Source organism: Equus caballus, chromosome 3 (genome assembly GCF_041296265.1).
Source record: "Equus caballus isolate H_3958 breed thoroughbred chromosome 3, TB-T2T, whole genome shotgun sequence".
NCBI classification, from domain to species: Eukaryota; Metazoa; Chordata; class Mammalia; order Perissodactyla; family Equidae; genus Equus; species Equus caballus.
This window is the reverse complement of record NC_091686.1, coordinates 121353710-121368898: the sequence shown is the minus strand read 5'-3', so window position 1 is coordinate 121368898 and position 15189 is coordinate 121353710. Positions and strand designations below refer to the sequence as shown.

Below are 15189 nucleotides of genomic sequence, written 5' to 3'. Positions count from 1 at the left end.
GGCTCCCAAGTGAACAGAGAGAGGAGCCAGCACGTGCGGCCTCCACGCGGGTCCCCAGCTCGCCCTCTGCCTGTGCGGAGCCTCTGCAGCTCCCTCCTCCCCCTGCATGGCATGTCAGGGGCATGTTCCCGAGCTTTCTCCTCTCACTGGCACCCAACAGGGGCCGAGCTGGGTGACCCGCTGGCCGCAGGAGAGGGGCCCAGGCGTCAAATGGGGCAGAGAGCAGGGCCGAGGTGGGCAGGGGCCTCGGAAGCTGTGGGGCAGAGGAGGCTGCACCACAGGGAGGGCAGTCAGGGGCCAGGTCAGGACCCGGGGAAGGGGCAGGAGGGCAGGGAGAGGCAGGGGCAGGAGGGCAGGGAGGGGCAGGGGGAGGAGGGCAGGGAGGAGCAGTGAGGAGGAGAAAAGGGAGTGGCAGAGTGCAGGACACTGTGCCGGCTTTGTGTACATTAGCACTTTTTCCTATCCTGGAGGAGACGGAGGCTCAGAGAGGGACTATCGAGTGTGCAAAGCTGCACAGCTGGTTCACGTGTGCGTGCATGGCCTGGACTCCTAACCATTTCCTGCATTGCCCCAGCAGAGTAGAAAGGACCCCTGGAGGCCCCCTGGGTGCGGAGGGGCAGGGCAGGGGCCAGAGCAGGAGAGGTGGGGAGCCCTGAGCAGTGGGGGGCTTGAGGCCCCCAGGGGTGCTCTCACCAGAACACGTGGTCTTTGGTCACTCGCTCCTGCAGAAGCGTCCACTTCTTCCCCAGGTCAGAGGTCACATAGAGCTTCAGGGCAGAAAGAAGAGAAATGAAAGTTTGCTCATGACATGTGGAACAGGCCTTTTCCCAGAGACGGCGATCTCTCCTCCACGACGGATGCCCAGGGGAAGTCGGTCTTGTCCAGCCCTGGCAGAGGGCCTGCTGGTGGCAGGCCCTGCGCCCCCATGGGAGCACCGACCCCCAAGAGGCTGAAGGCCAGGTGTGGGGGCTCCATCAAGAGTCATTCCTGACCCCAGGGCAGGTGGTAGGAGCTGAGAGATAAGGTTCTCCAGGGAGAAATCCAGGGAGGCTTCCCAGAGGAGGAGTCTGCAAAGGGCTGGAAATGTGCAAGAGGGTGAGCGCAGGAACCAGCAGGGTCCCCTCTGTGTAGGCTGGTTGGGGGCCGAACACCAGGTGGCCTTGTGGGTCTGTGACCACTGCAGCGGCACGGGGCCTGCGCTCACACGGGCCCTGAGCCCAGGGTTTACCCGTCTGTGGCCTGGAGCCGACTCGGACTTCCTAATAACTTCACCTTTGAATTCGAGTTCTGTAAGTGGAGCCGATGGAGCGTAAGCTCACTGGGGCTCGGAGCCTGGGCCCTCGTGCGGTCCTCCCTCTGGCCACCTCCCAGGACAGACTCTAAGTGGTTCCATGACCCGTGCCCATCTCCACCCTGCAGTGGCCACCGTCCTCCACCCCCAGGGGGGCCTGGGCTGGGAGGGTCAGGGTTGAGTGCCCCGTGCACTGAGCCCCCGGGTGCCTGGGGGCCTGCACTCACCCTGCCTGTGTCCCCCTGCGCCAGGGAGCAGGAAGTCAATAAACAGCCCGGTAGGTTGAGAGGAACGGCTGAGGAAGGGAAGGGGTGTGTACTGGTGTCTGAACATTTCTCATTCTGCCCTGGACCCCGCAGAGTTCACAGTCAGCCCTCCTGAGGCTGCCAGGCAGGCCGGATGAGACGGGTGCTGGGGAGGACGAGGCCGGGCTGCAGGCAGGCGGGGAGGCCCTGAGGAGGCCGGGCCTGGGTGGAGCCAAGGGCAGCAGGCTCTCGGGAGGAGGCAGGGGCTTCAGGAGAGGCCCGTTCAGGGAGCTGCAAAGGCGCGGGGAGGAGGCCTGGGGAGGCTCCGCCTAGGAGGCCCTGTGGGGATGGTCCTTGAGCAAACAGAGCGGGTTTGGTAACACCAAGTGGAGTCGTGGTGACCCACAAGGCAGGAGCTAAGGCTGCTCCTCCACCTCTGCCGCTGTGAGTGGGTCCCAACCCCCCTCAGGGGACAAGACAGGCCTGAGGGACACGAGAGCCACCAGGGGTGAGGGGGAGGAGGGAAGGCAGCCCCCTGGGGATCGCAGGTAGGGCGGTGGGAGGGGCAGCCATGTCACAGCTCCCCCACGCTGCACCAGCCCCCTGCACTGGGTGGGACTCAGGACCTCCTTTCTCCCATGGGAAACCGAGGTTCAGGGAGCCAGCAGGATGTGCACAGCTGGCACGCTGTGTGTCACAGCCTGATGCGTTCCCAGACCCGCCTCCTTGGGCAGCCATCATGCCCCGGAGGCCGAGACAAGCCTGGACTCCAAGTGTCACTGGACACGGGAGAGTCTTGGCCAGTAGGAGCAGAGGCCTGAGGGCCTGTGGGGTGGCTGTTTCTCCCCGGACCTTGCTGTGCTTCTGGGCTATCCCCAGAAGCCTGCCTGGCCTGTGTCTGCAGGGCTCCCAGTCGGAGAGGAGGAACGACAGATGGAGAGCAAGGAGCTGCGCATGAGGACGGACATCCTTGCACACTGAGAGAGTGGGGTGGACCCATGCCTCGGGCCTGGGAAGCCAGAGGAAGCTACACACACACACGTGCATGTGCACATGCACACACACATACAATACACACACAGATACACATATGCACACACTCATACAATGCATACACGTACATGGAGACATGCACACACGGGGGCAGAGATGTGTACACCCATGCACACAGGAGACAGACACACACAGACCTGCATGTGCATACACACTTACACACAGATACATGTGTATGCACACACACAAACACACATGCACAGAGAAACACAAGCATATGCACCCCCAGACACAGACAGATCTGTACACACAGGCTTACACAGACATATGCACACACATGTGAACACACTCACACATAGGCATCACACATACACAGAGACACATCCAGACACAGACACTCGCAACCCACATATGTTCAAACACATACTCTCACTCGCTCCCCTGGACCCTCCAGTCTACCCCGGGGCCCAAGGGTGAGTGGGGAGCTGGGAAGCACATCCCGCCTCCAGCAGCGCCTGGCGGCCGCCCTGAAGGACACACAGAGACCGGAAGCAGAGGAGGGAAGAAGGCCTCCCCCACCCCACCTTCGGGGGCCCGTTAGCCATGTCCACAGAGGCCACGAGGGAGGGACCCCAGGGTCCTGCTCTGGGAATTTAGCTCCCAGAGCAGTTTCTCAGCTCAGGCACGGGGTTCTCAGAGGCCACCGTCTCTCTCCCTTCCGGCCTGGGGTCGCGGTGGTGTCTGCCACCACTGCTCTGCTCCCCAGTAAAGGTGCCCCCTGGCCTCAGCCCTACCAAGTGCTGTTGTGAGCGATTCCCCAGGTCACAGGCCCCATGAGATCTCTGGAGGGCTCCTGTTCCCTCACTGCACTCCGACTGTGGCCTGGCATCAGACCATTCTGAGGGTCATGGGGACGTCTGCAGGCAGACAAGGCAGAGGCCATCCAAGGGGAGGTAGCGCCTGCGCACAGCCCCAAAGCCAGAGGTGGGGGGTGCTCAGCCAACAGCAGGTCTGGCTCCCGGCCCGGGCCTCAGGCAATGTGAAGGCCACTGTCACTGCCGGACACTGGAGGACAGGCACACATGTGACTTCCTTTCTCAGGGGTGGGGGCTCAGGGAAGAGTTTTAAGCAGGCGTTGATAGCTTCGCTCACAGGTGGTCCCCTGTCTGCCCTGTTTGGGGGAGGCGAATGAGATGTGGACCGGGGCCCTGCTGAGGTTGTCCGGCCTCGGCCCCTCTCCAGATGGCCGGGCACTCCCCCAACAGCAAGACCAGGACGCCCAGGACCACGTCTTGCAACTGTGCGGTCAGCTGACCTGGGCTCAAACCCCTGCTCTCTCTGCAGCGAGCCTCACTTCTCCCCAGCTGTAAAATGGGATGACGCTCTGTCAGAAGCTTGGGGGGTCAACTGGATCACATGTGAGTTTGGCTCTGTGCTCAGCTGCATTCCAGACATTTCATTCATTCCTGACTCTCAGGTGGTGAGTAAACACAGACTTGGATGTGGGGGCGGGCAATTCTATAGATCCTATGATGGATGTCCCCAGTTCACCTTTCACTTTCATCTGTGTTCTTTCGAGGGCTTTTTGCCAGCTTCCCCCCTCAGTGGGTGGGGCTGATGGGGACAGTCGGCACTGTATCCCTGAGGGAAGGGCAGGCCGCCAGGCACCCATGACCCACACTTCCTACGGATCCCGCCACACAGGCTGGGCCGTCTCAGGGAATCTAGAGATGAGGCAGCTTACAAGATGCTGTCGCAATGTTAGAAGCCTGAAAACCCTGCTGAGTCCTTCCGGAGCCAGAGGCTCAGACAACACCCACCAGGGGCTCTTTCCTGCAGGCTTCACACCGCAGGGAGCCAGCTGGAAGGGGAGATCTGAAGTCCCCAGGCCGAACGTCACTCTGGCTGTCATCCTAGATGGAGTGTTGCCTCAGGGAGCACGGGGAAGAGGGAGACTGAGGATGCGAAGGGTGACGCCGCGGGCTGGCGCTCCTGTCGGTCCCGCCCCCTTCCATGCTGTAACTCGCAGTGTCAGAACCTCCTTTCCCTGTTGCCAGCGAACAGCATCCGAGCGCTCGGCCCTGCAGGAGCGGACCTGAGAAGCCCTGCTCAGCAGCCCCTGTGCAGACATTGTCTCCTGACCTCGGGCCTTGTGGGAAGGTACCCCCCTTCAGGACGGCTGTTCCCGCCTGTCAGGCTCACCGCAGCCTCTAGAAGGAAAGTCATTCTGAATGGTTGTCTGACTTGATACTTTGTGACCCTGGTGATAACAGTGAAATCAGTGTCCCTTTTCCTTAAACCACCGTGAGAGTTTTCTTTGCTAAGCCACTCTCCGTGCTCTCCCCTGTACGAGAAACACCCACAACTGCTACATTTCCTTACTCAAGGAGGCAGAGTCTGCATCTCCCTCAGCCCGTCTTCACCCGGCGCCAGGCCCCTGCCCAGCTGAACCCCTCCAGGGCTCCCCAAGCCCCATCCACATAGAACGGGTGCCCCTTCTCCAGCTCCCTCACGTCCCAGGCTCTAGCCACACTCAACTGTTTGCTGTTTTCTGAACCCACTTTTTCCTCTCTCTCTCTTGCCTCTGGGCCTTTGCACATGCTGTTCCCTCTGCCTGGAACAGCCCTCCTCCTCTCCCCCGCGACCTAGCCAGCTCCTGTCTTTCTGGGCAGCCTGGCTACACAAGTCTACATCTCTGCAGGCGAGAGTTCAAGTCCCCCAGCCTGACATTCAAGGCGTGGAGTGGTTGCCCTGGGTCCTTCTGCACCAGCCCTCCCTCTGGAGTGGTGTAAGCCACACGCTCTGCAGAGAGGAAGCTCCCATCCCCCAGGGTGCACGCATTCCCCGCCCCACCCCAGGCTTCCCTTCCGGCTGTTCTCTCTGATGGGACAGTGTGTTAGTCAGCCAGGGCGGTCACAACAAAGTGCCACGGATGGGGCTTAAACAGCACAGACTTATTTCCTCCCAGCCCTGGAGGCCGGACGTCCGAGACCAAGGTGTGGGCAGGGCTGCTTCCTTTTGAGGCCTCTCCCCTTGGCCTGCAGACAGCCATCATGGAAATTAATAAGAAACCTTCACGAAACTGGAGTTGGGAGGGCTGCAGGGGGAGCACTCACCCCATCACACATCCTCAGGAACAACAGCCAGGAGGAGATGGAGCTGCATCCCCACGGGAAGTACAACCACTTTACTGTGAAGGAAGATTTCTCTCCCCACCGGCAACAGCCCAGCCAATGAGAAACGCCACAGCTCAGCCAATGAGAAACGTCACAGCTCAGCCAATGAGAAATGCCACTGCTCAGCCAATGAGAAATGCTGCAGTTCAGCCAATGAGAAACGCCACAGCTCAGCCAACGAGAAACGTCACAGCTCAGCCAATGAGAAATGCCACTGCTCAGCCAACGAGAAATGCTGCAGTTCAGCCAATGAGAAATGTCACAGCTCAGCCAATGAGAAACGCCTCAGCTCAGCCAATGAGAAAAGCTGCAGCTCAGCCAATGAGAAATGCTGCAGCTCAGCCAATGAGAAACATCGCAGCTCAGCCAATGAGAAGCGGTTGTGGCCCGGACCTGCTACTCTTCCCCCAGTGGACTTCCCTCCCTCTCCCCTTTTCTTCGTAAAGCAGCTCCCTCCTTGTTCTGTGGATTTCCCCAGAGCATGCACATCCCGATTGGAATTCTTTTGGCTAGTCCTGAATAGACTCATTTTGAGGATAAAATCGGCAAATTTGCTTTTTAAGTTGACTCCCTCTTCTGTCTGTGTCCTCACCTGGTCATCCCTCTGTATGTCTGTGTCTTTATTGCCTCCTCTTACAAGGACGCCATCCAGACTGGGTCAGGGCCCACCCAAATGACATCATTTTACCTTAAATTGTCTCTTTAAAGGCCTTCTCCAAATACGGTCACATTCTGCCGTGCTGGGGGTTGGGACTTCAACCTATGGATTTAGGGGGACACAATTCAGCCCATAATAGAAGCCTAGCTTCCACTGCCTCCGCCTCTGACGTCCTCCCGGTGCAGGCCTAGCTCGGCTGCCTGCGTCTCTGGGAGCTTTTCCTGACCCACAGCCCTGCACCCGCTGAGAGAAGGGCTCATGCCCTCTGAAGCTCACAGCCATTCGCTTTGTTTCCTCCACGTCTTGGGAATTTTATTTCCTGCTTCTCTGCAAAGCACGAGCTGCTCATGGGCACAGCCTACCTGTCACCTCTCTCTCACCACGCCTAGCCTGGGACCCACCGCTGCTGGGCATGCTGAATGCATGAACAAATTTGACTCCAGGGCAGGGCTGGCAAACTTTTCTGGAAAAGGCCAGCTAGTAAATGTTTTCAGCTTTGTGGGCCATGCGGTCTCTGCTGAAACTACTCATCTCTGCCTTTGGAGCAGGAAAGCAGCCAGAGACAGCTTGTAAACAAATGGGCGTGGGTGTGGGCCGATAAAACTTTATTCAAAAAAGCAGGTGATGGCCATCATCAGCTGACACCTGCTCTAGGGTACGTGATAAGAAATCATCACCTTTAATATTTAAATAAGGGGATTTTGGAAAAGTTCTCATCTCTTAGAACATATGCTTCAGGAGGGCAAGGAACTCGCCCACCTTATTAAGAATGTGGAGTTGCGCCTGGGCCCATAGGAGGTGCTCCGTAAAGATCTGTGGCTGGAGCGACTGACTGTACTGAATTTCCCTTAGGGCCTCAATGGTGACACTGGCAGCAGCTGTGGCCTTTCATGGAGCCAGGCAGTGAGCTAAGAGCTTGTTAAACGCTACTTCATTTAACACACACACACACACACACACACCCCACCATGCAATGGGTAATTTTCCCCTTTACAGATGAAAGACCTGAAGCTCAGAGACGTTAAGTAAGTTGCCCAAGGTCACACAGTGTTCACTTACAGAAGGAATTCCCATCTTGTAGACCTGAGCATAATGTACCAGTGGTTGAGGAGTCCCTCCGGGAAGGATGGCTGGTCACCTCTAGTCCTTTCTCTGGGCCATTTGAGTGACCAGGCTGGAGCCTCTTCCACTTCATGCCTCAGTTTACCCATCTGCGAATCGGGAGAGCACTGCCCATATCCTCAGGCAATAAGTGAATAAAGAGTGAGTCTGTAGCTGTTAGTTTCCGGGAGCCAGTAATAAAACTCTGCATTAATGGATGGCATTATCACCGCCATCATTGCCGACGCGCGGGCACCTATGACGCCTGCCCCAGGACTGTGTGGAGCCCTTCCGATCCACTCTCTGGGGAGGGGATTTCATAGTGCACTGCCAATTGCTACAGAAATAGACCACTTCTGCCTAATAAAGGACAAACACCAGCAAATAAACCAGAACAAACACTGCAGGGGCACCCACGTTACCACAGCTGAAAACTGCCGGCCGCTCCAGCAGATGGCTGATCGACTCAGGATGCCTCCTCCTAGCAAGGAGTGGAGGCAGTGACGCAGGACACATGGGCCACTCTGACACAAGGAGAAATGATCAGAAGTCAGAGCAAGGGGGAGAGAGGTAGAGGAGTAGGACGAGGTCAGGGGAGGTGCACCCACAGAATCACGTGCCCGGAGGGCTTACGCAGCCACTGGAGGCGCTGCAGCTCCACTGGGCTCTCAGCCAAGTGTGGGGGGTGGGGGTTGGCACCCAGCATCCTTCCGTCCCTCACCAGGGTGCCCCGGCGTACTGCAGAGGCTGGAAAGCCGAATCAACATTGCTCAGGCTCCCTTGCAGCTAGAGCACCAGTCAGACAGGCACACCTGTGTGAGGTTTGGAAGGCGAAAGCCACGTGGAGGCGTTTCCTGCCACCCTGGGCCATTTCTGCCGGCCAGCAAGCTCACGGGGACTTGCTCCGGCATCTCTCCTCTCATTCTGGACAGGGAAGGGGCGGTCATGGTGGAGGCAGCAGATGGACGCTGCAGGCCAGTGTCCAGCGTGGCTCTGTGGACATTGCCAAGCAGTGTGGACTGCAGGAGTGGTGACTTCAGATGCCTGGACCTCGACATCAGCCGTGTATTCCTGACCTTGGTAAGTCCACTGGGGGTCCTGGCCCCCCACCTTCCCCACGGGCAGAGGTAGAAGCTCCCCACGGGGGACAGCTCCACAGGCTTCTGGGAGGACCCTGGGGGCCCCGGCCTGAAGCCCCCTCTCCCAGCCTCCCAGCAGGATGGAGAGCACGCAACCCCCACGCTGAGTCTTTTTCTGCTTGAAACATCCAGAGTAATGTCCTGTGCTTCCCTGACTCTGTCAGACACAGGAGGGCGGAGCAAGAAGGAAACACACGCCGCGGGGTAAGATTCTCAGACTCACAAGGCTTTCTGTTGCTCAGAGAAGCCCAGTTTCCCCCTTCAGCGGTCTGCGGTCAGAGAGGGAAAGCCGGGTGCTGAAGCTCACAGCCCCGTGGGCAGCTCACCTGCCCGCTCCTCTCACAGCATCCATTGCAACGGCCACATTCCCTGTGGCCCTTCCCGTGAGACCGCTTGCTGTCCCACCCCACCCCTGCCCCCCAGACAGCGCTGTCCCTTCCCTTCAGCGTGGGTACACGCAGACAGTTTTACCAGGGCGGAGGATTGTGGAGGTGCACTTGCTTTTCTTTTGCCATCATCTTTGTTGTTCTGAAGTTGTATTAAAAAGTAGACATACACCCCACCCCTGTTCAAACCTCCTCCTCCAGGAAGGCTTCCATGATTGGCTTCCCAGGGTGTTTCTTCTTGCCTTCTAAATTTCTGGAAGGCAGTCCCAGGCTCAGCTCAGTTCCTCACAGTGCTGGGAAACAGAGGAGGCTCTTGAGGGGGCAGAACCAAACGTAACAGTGGGTCTGTTGACATTTCAGAGGTCAGTGCCAGGCCCTGCCTGTGAGCAGGTCTGAGGTTTGAGCACAGGGAAGCAGGTTGGTCAATTTCATGCCCGTGGTCCCCGGTGAGCTGGGGTAGGAAGGGACTGCCCGGCCCTCCAATCCTGTGATCCCAGGAGCCTACTGCACTTTTCCAGGCCTTGAAAAAAGGCCACCACGTTAGGCTTTCCCCCAGGAAAGGCTGTCCAGGCTCCAAATAAGGTATTCAGAGTGCCCTGAATTATAACGATGCCATAAAGGAGGGAACTGAGAGTAGGGATGGGGCAGTCTGGGGGTGGGGGTGGGGTCTGTCTGCTAGAGGAAGGGGCAGGCATCTGGGGAGAAAAGAGAGGGGCCACTGGTTCTGTACAAACCTGCCAGTCCTGTGAGCGGGCATTTACTCCCACCCTGTTGACTCTGGGGCTGGCAGGTGACTCGCTCTGACATATTCTAGGTCAAAGCAGACATGCCACAGCTGCTTGTGTGGCTCCTCTGCCCCCCGGAGCCCCTGCCCTCCATTGTAGGAACAGCATGTCCCTGGTAACCCCTGGTTCCAGAATAAGAGACCAGTGGAGACCTGAAACCCATCAGGAGCCAGGAGCCACGTCTGGCCAGTCCCGGCAGAGCCCCAGCCAACTCAGACCCAGGGACAAGAAACGACGCTCGTCACTGTGAGCCTTTGGGATTTGGGGCTGGTGTCACTCAGCGCTGTGGCAGCAGAGGCCTGCCCACTACGCCAGGTCTGCTGGAAGCCAAGCCAGTGTCCTGCCACGTCGTCCTGCTGCTCGGAAGTTAGAGAGCTCTGAAAACCATAAAGCCCAAAAAAACGAGAGGCCTCCCATCATTGTTATGAATTTCCTCAAATTCCTCATTCGTTTTGCAACCACAACTAAGCCTTTTCTCTCTCTTTTTTCTTTCCTTATAGTCACAGAAGAGAACCAAGGAAAAGAACCGAGATTTCAGCTCCATTAACTTTTCAGGGCACCATAAATTAAGGAGCAATTGCAATGCAGTCAACTTCTGCAGGAAAATAAGTCTCTGTGATTGTGCTTTAGTCTAATTACACGGAAGGCTAAGTAGCGTATTAATGCCCAGAAGCACGTGCTGTCCCAGAGGAAGGCGCCGGGAGCACAGAGGCAGCCGGTGAGGCCAGGGAATTTCGGGGACATCCTTCAGTCAGTGAGGACCAGGCCTTGGCACGTGACATGTTTTGACCAATGGTGTGTGAACGGATATGATATATTCCAGGTCAGAGCAGACACACTAAAGCAAGGACCAGCAAGGAGGCCAGGTGCTATAGGGAGCCATGGCTCAGGCCAGCCAGAAGTCTCCATCTGGAGGTCCCTGACCTGGGTGGTCCCTGTTGATAGAAATTCCTCATTCATTCATTCACTTATTCATTCACCCAACTGCCATCCATCCATCTCCACCATCCATCCACCCCCAACCCATGCATTCATTCATCCATCCATCCATCCATCATCCATCCATCATCCATCCACCCATCCATCCATCATCTATCCATCCACTCACCCACCCACCCACCCATCCACCCATCCACCCACCATCCATCCATCATCCATCCATTCACTTACCCACCCATCCATTCATCCACCCATCCACCCATCCTTCCACCATCCATCGATCCACCCATCCATCCACCCATCCTCAATTCATGCAGCCAACAAATATTTTCAGCCAGGAACTTGAGATAAAATGGTGAAAAAAACAGACATAGCCCCCGTCCTCAAGGAGCTCACCCCAAGGGTGTGTGCAGGGTGCAGACAATAATCAAATAATCGCACAAATGTATAATTACACATCGTGATCAGTCTTGGGAAAGAAAGGCACTGGGATCTGGAGGCGTGGGGAACGTGGGGCCCCAACAGGCGGAGGGCTGCAGAGGAAGGCTCCTGATCTGGACAGCTTCCCTCTGCCTCAGACCCACACTCCACCCTTCTCTACCCTCCTCTGCCCTGGGGCTGGCCTGTGTAGACAGCATCCACAGGCTCCTTCCCTCTGGCCTCTGACTGGATTCGACCCACTGGAGGCACCAGCTGAAGACCGGAGGGCGGAGGAGAGAGAGGCTGGGGTGGCACCGCCCCTGTTCTCCGACTGCACAACTGCGGGTGGGAGGGGCTGTGTCACCCCGCCCAGGGCCAGGCCTCCTCCTGGGCCCTTTCCTACAACTCTGGGGGCCCTGCCTTCTATTGGGCAGAGTGGCGGGCTGAAAAATGGCCCCCAAAATATATCCAAGTCCTAATCCTGGAACCTGTGGATGTGACACTATGGAGCAAAAAAGGACTTAGCAGATACGATTCAATGAAGATCTCTAGATGGGGAGGTAACCCTGGATTGTCAGGGTGGGTGGAGGAGATGTCACCTCCACACACACACGGCTATGTGAAGACGGAGCAGAGAGAGGGTTGAAGAGCCAGCCTTCGAAGATTGGAGCGATTCGTTCACAAGCCACAGGATGCCAGAAGCCAGAGAGGCGAGGAGTGGATCCTCCCAGCGCCTCCAGAGGCGGCGTGGCCCTGCAGACACACTGATTTTGGCTCAGTGAAACTGACTTTGGACTTCTGGTCTCCAAAACGGTGGGAGAAGGAGCTCCTGCTGTTTTCAGCTATCAGGTCTGGGGTCATTTGTTTCAGTGGCCGCAGGAACTGAATTCAGGCCTTTCCCACAACGATTGTGGCTGCGTCGCCTTCTGGGCCTTTCCAGCCCTAGGGCACTCTCCTTCTTCAGCTCTCAGGGCCTGGGGTGGGGCCAGCTCCCTGCCTGTGCCAGTCCCGGGGTCCCTCCCACCCCACGCAGGCCGTGGAAAGAGCCCTCCATTACCACGCTCTCCTCTTTGCCCCATGAAGGGGCCCTTGGGTCCCTGCGGGGGCCTGGTGGACACAGCCCCTGCAGGAGGGGACCTGATTTGGGATCTGAAGGATGATTCACTCCTCTTGGTGAAGGTGGAAGAGCATTCCAGGCTGAAGGAAAGGCCTGGTGAAGCCTGGCGTGGGAGGAGTGTGGAATGTTCCGGAAGCGGAAGAAGGCCCTTGTGGCTGGTGTGCAGAGAGGGGAGGCAGAGTGGAACAACCCTAACAATTATCTACCATCTATTGATCCCGCGTCAAGCGCCTGTTTGTGCCACGTGCGCCTCTCACCTCCATCCCACTCAGTTTTCACATGACTCGGCAAAGCCAGTGTGCTCCTGGTGGCTGGCTCCAGGACCACTAGGGCCTCAGGGAGAAGATGATGTGGGGTCCAGTGCCCCCAGCCCCAGCGGAGTTCCTCCCAGCCAGCTGAGGGCTTCTGGGTCCCATGTGATTGAAACTCTGTCATTTCTTTGTGACATCATCTGAAGGAGCAGCCGCCATGCCCACAGACTCAAACCCCAGCCCCGCAGGCCTAGACCCCGTCCCAGAGGCCCGGACCCTGCTTACCCTGCTCTCCTTGCTGTAGGCCAGGACCTTGTCCTCCTCCTTGGGGTGGAAAATCAGCGTTTCCACAGAGAAGGGAATGAGCTGCTTCTGGAAGGTGGCGCCCTCGTCCGTGCTGAGGAACAGGCTCTGGTCCCGGTCGCTGAGTGAGGAGCTCACAAGGATGATCTGAAACATAAAAAGCCAGGGGGACATGAGGCCTCGCCCTCTGCACACCGGGGAGGGCAAGGCAGGAACCGCTGGCTGCCTCCCGCCTGCCTGGTGGCTCGGCGGCAACCAGGGTCACTCATCCACGCATCCGGTCACTCATCCCACAGATGCTCACGAGCCCCGGCGCCCGTGATTCTGAGGCTCCTGGCATTTGTGCGGACAAGGATGTGTCTGCAGGGCACGCGAGACAGGGCAGCCCATCGACAGTTGTGTCTTAAGTGCTGTTTCAGGGACAATGATTGAAGCCCCAAGGAAAGAAAGCAGGACAACGGGGTGGATGGGGTGGGGGATGCCTTCAGGAGGAGAGCACTGAGCCAGATGGGGACAACCCGGACAGCGGGCGCTGGGGAGAGGGAGCTCAGATGGGAGGCAGCTGAGGGGGAGGTTGGACTGAAGTAACAGAGGGTCAGGCTCTGGAGGCCTTTGGGGGCACTGTACTGGGCTGAATGTGTCCCCCCCAAAAATAAGTCCACATCCCAACCCGTGGCAGCTGAGAACGTGACCTTGCTGGGAACAGGGTCTTTGCAGAAGTGAAAGTCAATGATGTCAGGATGTGATCAGCCTGGATTTGGGTGGGCCTCCAGCCTACGATGCATCCTCATCAGAGGATGGAGACACAGACACAGAGAAGCTGGAGATACGAACACGGGACGGGGATGGGGTGATGTGTCTACAAGCCCAGGAGTGCCGAGAGTCGCTGGAGCTGCCAGAAGCCGCGGGAGAGGGAACCAGCCCTGCCAACACCTCGGCTTCGGGCCTGTGGCCTGCGGCACCGTGAGGGAACGAATTCCTGCCGTTTCAGGTCATCTAGTTTGTGGTCCTTGGACACTCACCGGACCTGCCGGGAGCTCGGCCAATGGGACCTTGTTGTCAGGGGCCGCGGTGGCCTCCGGGGAGGCTACAGGAGGGGGTGTGAGCTGACTGTGTTTGCACGGCGTCCAGCCTCTTGGCCGTTGAGGGGTCTGCACAGGAGAGGGGGCCACTCAGGGGGCTGCTGCCCGGTCCTGGCTGGAGGCCTGGGTGGTTCGGTCAGATCTGGGACGTCCGCGACTCCCCAACTGCCCTCACACACCAGACGTCCCCGGAGCACGTCGGAAATGACAGGAGAGGCAGACAGCTCAGGGAGGCCCCCAGCTCGGCTCTGTTTTGAAATGGGCAGACAGCGTACCCCGGAGAGGACGAGGGACAGCTCTGCCCCCACACCACCGTGCGCATCGCTTCTGCGGGGCCCCGTGGCGAGTCGTGCAGGGCTGCGGGGCTCCTGGGGGGTCAGGGAAGGCCCCCAGGACTGCGGCCCCTCACGCTCAGGGAGTCGGCCCGTGTGCCTTTCAGGTCCTGCCTTCACTCGGCTTCCTGTTCCTGGCTGAGTGCACACAGGGACAAGCCCTGCTGGGCTGGGGTTTCCCTCTGTCCTACAGAAAGGTCAGGAAAGGCCAGCCCAGGGTCAGAACAGGGCAGCCCTGCTGCCACACCGTGGAATGACAGAGACCGTCCGAGGTGGAGAAAAGGGGCGTGTGAGAGGGCGCCCACTCCCTGGCGGCCAGAGAGGGCCGGCCAGCCTGGAGGATGAGAGAGGGACAGGAGCTCTGAGCATCCGCATCCAGGTCCCCTGGACCCTGAGCCATGTGGTCCACCCCACTGCAGCGCAGGAGCCTCTCGGCCGGCTGAGCTCCCGTCTCCACCTCCAACCTCATGGGAAGGGCCAGTCCCCACACAGGGAGCTGGGGCGGCTCTCCTGCACACAGGCCTCGTGGAACCTCAGGGCTCCTCACAGCCCCAAGGAGCCTCTCATCTCGGTGGCCGGGTCCCTAGGCCCTTCCTGGGCTCCCATCCTTCTTGTGTCCCGCTTATGCCCCGGCCAAGTCCGGCTTGGTCCATGCCACATGAGACCCCTCCTCGGCTGTGCCCTCCGTTACCACCTCAGCCTCCTGACCTCACTTGGGCCTCCCTAACCCGGGGCCAGGGGACGGGCATCACTCCTGCTTCAAGGCTGCAGGGGACCCAGACTTGCCTACCCCACGTCCACCACATTTCACGGAGGTGTCCTCTACCCCAGGGACTGTGGCCCTCTGGCCAGGGGCCATGTCTGTGGAGTTCATGGCTGTCCCCTCTCACTGCCCCTACCCCTGCAGGGCCTGGGCACGTTGCACATTTGTTGAATTAGGGAACAAATGAATGAGGGAATGAATGAATGAA

General features: G+C 58.6%; 1 protein-coding gene across 2 annotated transcripts in view; it reads right to left on the bottom strand.

The window, feature by feature from the left end:
- Window positions 1–15189, bottom strand: part of SORCS2 (sortilin related VPS10 domain containing receptor 2) — a 485475-nt gene that overhangs the window by 74308 nt on the left and 395978 nt on the right. For both annotated transcript variants that reach the window (XM_070262760.1, XM_005608909.4), the window contains exons 4-5: window positions 12787–12951; window positions 694–767 (exon numbers count right to left, since the gene is read on the bottom strand). In XM_070262760.1, coding sequence (XP_070118861.1) covers window positions 694–767; window positions 12787–12951 — 239 coding nt within the window. The remainder of the gene's footprint in view (window positions 1–693; window positions 768–12786; window positions 12952–15189) is intronic.